Here is a 6347-nt window from a genome sequence, read left to right as displayed (position 1 = left end):
TATCAATATTAATAATCATTAATAATAATTGAGCACCAAATCAGCATATTAGAAGGATTTCTAAAGGATTATTTGACACTGAAGTTTGGAGCAGTAATTAAAATAGAAAATTGCTCTATTTTAAGTTTTTTAAATGTAATAATGTTTTATAATACGATTGTTTTATTGTATTTTTAATCAAACAAATGCAGCTTTTGTGAGCATAAGTGACTTCTGTCAAAAACATCAAATCTTAATGGGGTACATGTCCTAACCAGGCATGATATGATAAAAAAATTAGCCAATAAATCTCTAAGATGCATCTGTAGATCTGACAGTAACTGTAACTCAAGTCAGCCTTCATTGACTTTTAAATGACTCTTTATGCTGGTTCTCTTCTCACCCTCACTCTCTCTGCAGCTATAACAAACAAATGGCCTCACATAACCTTTCTCTCCAAGGGCTCTGAAATAGCATTTAGTGAAAGGACATGTTCTACAGAGAACAGAAATAGCCCTGCGCTCAAGTTTCCTTTGGTTTGACAGGGTATGAACATTCAAGTTAGCTATAAGTCAAATCATAGTCTAATCACACAACGATAGCAGCGTGAGATGGTGTGTAATAATTAGCTGAAAGGGAAAAGGTGGCTTATTATGCAGGTTTTCATAGACATTCTAATTATGACATTCTTAGAATAGAGATATAAAGAAGAATGTGCAAGCACTGATACAGTAGATATTAGATAAATCATTTTACTTGCATTTACCCCCTGCATTTTTTGGTGTGCATCTTGAAGGAGAATGATCAGTTAATTTTTTTTATTGAAGCAGCCATTTAACAGGGGTGTGCGATATTGTTGTTTTAAGGATGTGCAAACTGACATTGTTGAGAATGACACTCAAAAAGCAAAACACCTTCGAAATGAAAATAGTTCCAAGCAAAGACACAGCAGAACCGCTGCACATTTCTGAGCAACACAGTGAATAAGTCATCATTTTGTTTCTGAATGAATCACCTGTTTTGAATGAATCGTTTGAATGAATGAGTTGAACAATCACTCATTACAACTGGTTTTAGTTTCATAGTTAAAAATATCATTGCATGTTATAAATAATTTTATGTTTCAATATTTAAAATTTTTAAAACATTAATCCTACAGAATTATTTAATTGCAGTGTAAATGCATTTATTCCATCTTAATAAATGAAACACCTAAATGCTATTTTAGATGCAGCTTCTGTGCTGCTTCTGCAGTGCAACAATGGATTTTTCTTGATACTGATTTCATTTCATTTTAAGTGTCTTATTATTCTAATTGAATGTAATGGTTACATTTAAGAATTGACCTAAAATATGATTCATACATTTACCAAGGTTATAAAAATGGCCTTATGAAGGTAATAATGCCCATTGGAATCAATTTAATAGGGCAGAAATGGCCTCTTAATGGAAAAGTTCATTTTTGTCAGTGCTGCGAATTAACCACTGCACAGTATATGAAGAATATGAAAAGCTTTGTGAGTCATCGTGAATCATCTGTCCATGATAGGCCTAAACCGAAGTACCAGCACAAAAACACTTAGCAAAATATTGTCTAAATATCATTATCAGAAAATAACTATATATATATATATATATATATATATTTTATATATTTTTTTTTTTTAATATTCCACACCCCTAACAACAAATTATATTCATGTCACATTATGTCTGTAATGTGGTTTTAATAAAGTATTGCCACCCAAAGCATTGTAGCAAAAACCCAGTGATGTGCTGAAAACATTAGCAATGTGCTAAAAGCACTTCATACTAGATGTACATACATATATTTAGCCTGTATGTGTAGATGAGGGAAGAATGCATGTTATTATAAAGGACTTTGGCTAGTGGCTCAGCATCTGTTTGAAGCAGAGACCTTGACTCTTTAAAGGTTGGCCCTGTGCATGTGTGTGTGTGTGTGTAGGCCACTGTTTTTGAACATATTTATGAGGCAGACCTTTAACTGTCAGCCAATGCTTCCTATACCTCGTTTCAGTGAAGCTGTCTCAATGCATGAATACTATATGAGTGGAAAAATTGCTTCTAGAAAATAGCTGTTTAGTTAAATTTAGGTTAAACTTTAGCTTATTTTTCCTGGTTCTGTTCTTTACTTTAAAAAGATTGTTTGCGGACAAATTCGTCTGTATGAATGTCATATTTATGTTGTTAATTTTAGTGGTTGGATGATTGAAGTGAAGAATGTGCTATTTCAGGCTATTATAGTGATTTTGCATTCAATTCTCTTTTCAGTTTATTTCTTTTGAGCAATACCGGATAACAACAAATAGTAATTTCCTGGAATGCTTAAGGTCATCTCTCTCTCTCTCTCTCTCTCTCTCTCTCTCTCTTTCTCTTTTAAATCTGGCAGTATTGTCTGGTGTATTGAAGATACAAATTACATCTGAGCTTCAAACAAATATATGCAATGTATGCATAATCAGATGCTATAATGATGTTCAGTTCCACAGAATAAACTGAAAGCAGCAGAAACGTTATTTCCATTCAGCTAAATGGAACGGTTTTCCTTGGCAGGACCAATTTATTTTTGGGCTTCTCACCAGAGCAATAAAGGAAAATGGACCTTGACGAGTGATCTGGAATACTAATTGAGAGGAAAACATGCTTATCAGGCCACAGGAATAAACAAGCCTCATGTCCACATCAGGAAAGCCAAAAGTGGTTTGATGGTCCTTGAGTCAGTCTTTCAGTGAAATATATTAAACGTGGCTGCTACCCTTGATATCCTAAATACAGAAGCTTTCTAAAGTATGGAGCCCCACACATGACATGTGAAAAAATAAATAACATGGGCACAAATTAAGAATGAATTCCCATGACTAATTCGTGGCCATGTTTTATTAATTCACTCTCTTGTTTTAGTTCAATCATGGCCACATTTCATTAATTTTTTTCCACATTTTATTCCTTCAATTTAATTGAGTTAAAATCAGGGCCATGTTTTAACTTCAGTGAAGGAATAAATTAGTACAACATGGCTACTATTTACCTAAAACAAGGAAAATAATACATAAGTTGTAGGAACAATTTCTTAATCATGGGGACAGTATTTCTTGCATGCAAGGCTAAAGTGAAAAGATAAAAATTACATAAATATTTAACTTTTTTTTATTGATCAGACAACTGAAATTGCATTGACACAATGTGTACCTGTAGCTCAGTCAGTAAAACATAAAAGTCATAATTTCCCACAGAATACATGCATGAATTATGAATCTTTAGTTTAATTTGAGTCACTTTGGATTAAGTAATTTAAATGCCTATACCTCAAAGAAAGTTATTAGTTACTTTTATGATGGTCATATACTAACATTAGGTGGACTTGTGGAAAAGAAAAGAATATGCAGTATGGCTTGTTTTATGTATATATATTTCTACACACATTTTATTTAAGTAATTATTCACTACATCCCTTTCCTTTCACCAAAACTCTGAAATGTACATCCTTGTGTGTTCCATGACTGATTGTGACACAGCAGTTTGAATATGCTGAATAAAGAATTAGATTTGAGAGCACATTAATGAACATCCAACAGTAAATACTCTTGGTCTACCATAAGCTTATTCTGTAGAAATACAGCAAGGCCATTAATTCTATTACCCTAAGCCTCTTAAAGCCAGAGATACTGAGGAGGGACATGATATATTACATTTATCCCAACTGTAGGCCTACATGCGTATGTTTACTGACTTTCTCCTATCAGGTCATATGGGTGTGTTTGCAGGTATACAGTAATGTTATGGAGCAGTAGAAGCCATAATAATACTGCTCTGAATTCTGCTCCTGTATGGCACTGTGAACTACATCGCTTTAGGGTCCTTGAACTTACCATGACTCGATTGCCTGCTAAATAATTAATATCAACATCAACGGCAGATATAAGAACTCTCCTTTTTCAGATTCTTGTCATTTTTTGTTTAGGTGTAGATGGATGGATGAACCTAACAGAGATTGACCCAGATGAGGAGGTGCAAGGGGAGATTCACCTCCAGATTTCGGTGCTGGGAGATGGAGATATTCCACGAAAACTGTGCTGCCAAGTCCTAGAGGCCAGGTGAGGAACTGTGAGGAGCGGCAAATGATTTGTAACAGAAACGTATTTAGTTATTTGTTTGTTTTCGTGCACCTTTAATGATTGGTATATTCATTTTATCAATCGATGGACAGGAATTGTAAAGTATATAACAGTTCTGGTTCTGATTCCTTTAAGCAGTTCCGGTTCCTTAATGATTACATTTACATTTCTTTTAGTATGATTCTTTTAGTTATTTTAGATGTGAGAAATAAATATTTAGATTACAAAAAAAACAAAAAAAAACTAGTTATGAACTTTCGATGAATATTTCTACAGCATTTATTAAAAGTTAATGTTAATTTCTACATTTACTAATACATTTTTAAATCAAAAGTTGTATCTGTTAACATTAGTTAATAAGTTACTTTTATTAACTAACATTAACAAAGGTTAATAAATGCTGTAAAAATATATACACTATTGGCATAGTTAGTTCATAACTAATGCTTTAACTAAAGTTAACAAATAAGACCTTGTTATAAAGTTTCACAATTTGCTTTTTAAGGTTTTCAGGCGGCATAAATGCAATACAACAATTGGCCTTAACTATATATTAAAATATAAAAACAATACAAAATCAACACAAAATACAAGTTAAAATACTATGCTGACAAAATGTCAATGCTGTTGAATAGGAAACTCTTGTTTTATTTTTAGGGCAGTGGTTTTTCGTGGTGGTCACACTTTATTTTAATGTCCAATTCTTGCTATTAACAAACCATTAACTATGACTTTTGCCTCAATAAACTCCTAACTTGCTGTTTATTAATTAGTAAGGTAGTTGTTAAATTTAGGTATTGTGTAGGATTAGAATATGTACTTTAGAAGCCAATAGTGAAAATTGGTCCATATACTAAAGTGTTCACTTAGTATTTTATTTTAATAGAGTGTTTCATCTGCATCAGTGAAAGAATGCAAGCCATTTAGCATGGCTAGTGCCACAAAAACACTGAATTTTAGTGCCAAAGGTATACTTGTCTGAATTAAAAATGGAAACAAGATACTCTAGCATCACATGAAATTTAGCCTGGGTTAGCAATTTGATGTGTAAATACCATTTAGGCAATGTATTTAAAAGATGTTGAATCAAAAACAAAAAAACATGTCAGTGTGTGTGAATCAGGCATTGACTGCTAGAATGGGGATTCAGAGATTTGATCTTCATAGGCTACATTTGGATTTGCGTCTAATAGCTTTATGTACTTTCGGCTTGGTTTCTAGAGATCTTGCAAAAAAGGATCGCAATGGGGCTTCTGATCCTTTTGTCAGAGTGAGATACAATGGCAAAACGTATGAGAGCGCGGTAAGGATGTGTCTGTATATTTCTGATTTCATCTGCCACACACTTAGATCTGTCTGTCTGTTACTGATTACCATGACCCTGCTTCCTCCAGGTGGTTAAAAAGTCCTGTTACCCACGGTGGAACGAGAGTTTTGAGTTTGAGCTGGACGAGACGCATTCTGACACTGGCCTTTTGAGTGTGGAGGTGTGGGACTGGGATCTGGTCAGCAGAAACGATTTTCTGGGAAAGGTGACTGTACAGACATTTTCTTGAGCATTTAGAGATTTGGTTTAGAGGATTTCCTCATGTTCTAAAGCTGACATTTGTCTCAGTTTAAAAGAAATCACAAAGCATTTAATTAGTACGACATTGTGTGTTTAAAATATAAACTGTCATTATTTTTTCACCCTCATATTGTTCAAAATGAGTGTGCTGTACTTTCCGTGGATCACAAAGGTATAACTTTTAAATGGTCATGCAGCTCTTTTCCATTCAAAGACAGTTCATAGTCCAAAAAAAAAACTGAAGAAAACATATATCATGATGACAAGAGTCCATAGAACTCATGCATTATATTCCAAGTTGCTTTTTTATTTCATCACGATTAACTGAAACGACAATACGTCATTCACACACGTCACATGCTATATACACTGAACAAAATTATAAACGCAACACTTTAGTTTTTGCCCCCATTTTTCATGAGCTGAACTCAAAGATCTAAGACTTTTTTTATGTACACAAAAGGCCTATTTCTCTCAAATATTGTTCACAAATCTGTCTAAATCTGTGTTAGTGAGCACTTCTCCTTTGCCGAGATAATCCATCCACCTCACAGGTGTGGCATATCAAGATGCTGATTAGACAGCATGATTATTGCACCGGTGTGCTTTAGGCTGGCCACAACAAAAGGCCACTCTAAAATGTGCAGTTTTATTGTATTGGGGGG

The 6347-nt window shown here is 33.8% G+C and overlaps 1 protein-coding gene across 1 annotated transcript in view; it reads left to right on the top strand.

Moving 5' to 3' along the window:
* The window catches only part of LOC107600782 (ras GTPase-activating protein 4-like), a 40955-nt gene that overhangs the window by 12689 nt on the left and 21919 nt on the right, over window positions 1-6347 (top strand). The window contains exons 4-6 of the mRNA XM_016292750.1: window positions 3962-4094; window positions 5337-5418; window positions 5510-5648. Coding sequence (XP_016148236.1) covers window positions 3962-4094; window positions 5337-5418; window positions 5510-5648 — 354 coding nt within the window. The remainder of the gene's footprint in view (window positions 1-3961; window positions 4095-5336; window positions 5419-5509; window positions 5649-6347) is intronic.

The sequence above is a fragment of the Sinocyclocheilus grahami genome, unplaced genomic scaffold (assembly GCF_001515645.1).
Source record: "Sinocyclocheilus grahami isolate Dianchi unplaced genomic scaffold, SAMN03320097.WGS_v1.1 scaffold291.1, whole genome shotgun sequence".
In the NCBI taxonomy this organism is placed as follows: Eukaryota; Metazoa; Chordata; class Actinopteri; order Cypriniformes; family Cyprinidae; genus Sinocyclocheilus; species Sinocyclocheilus grahami.
This window is presented reverse-complemented; position numbering and strand designations above follow the sequence as displayed.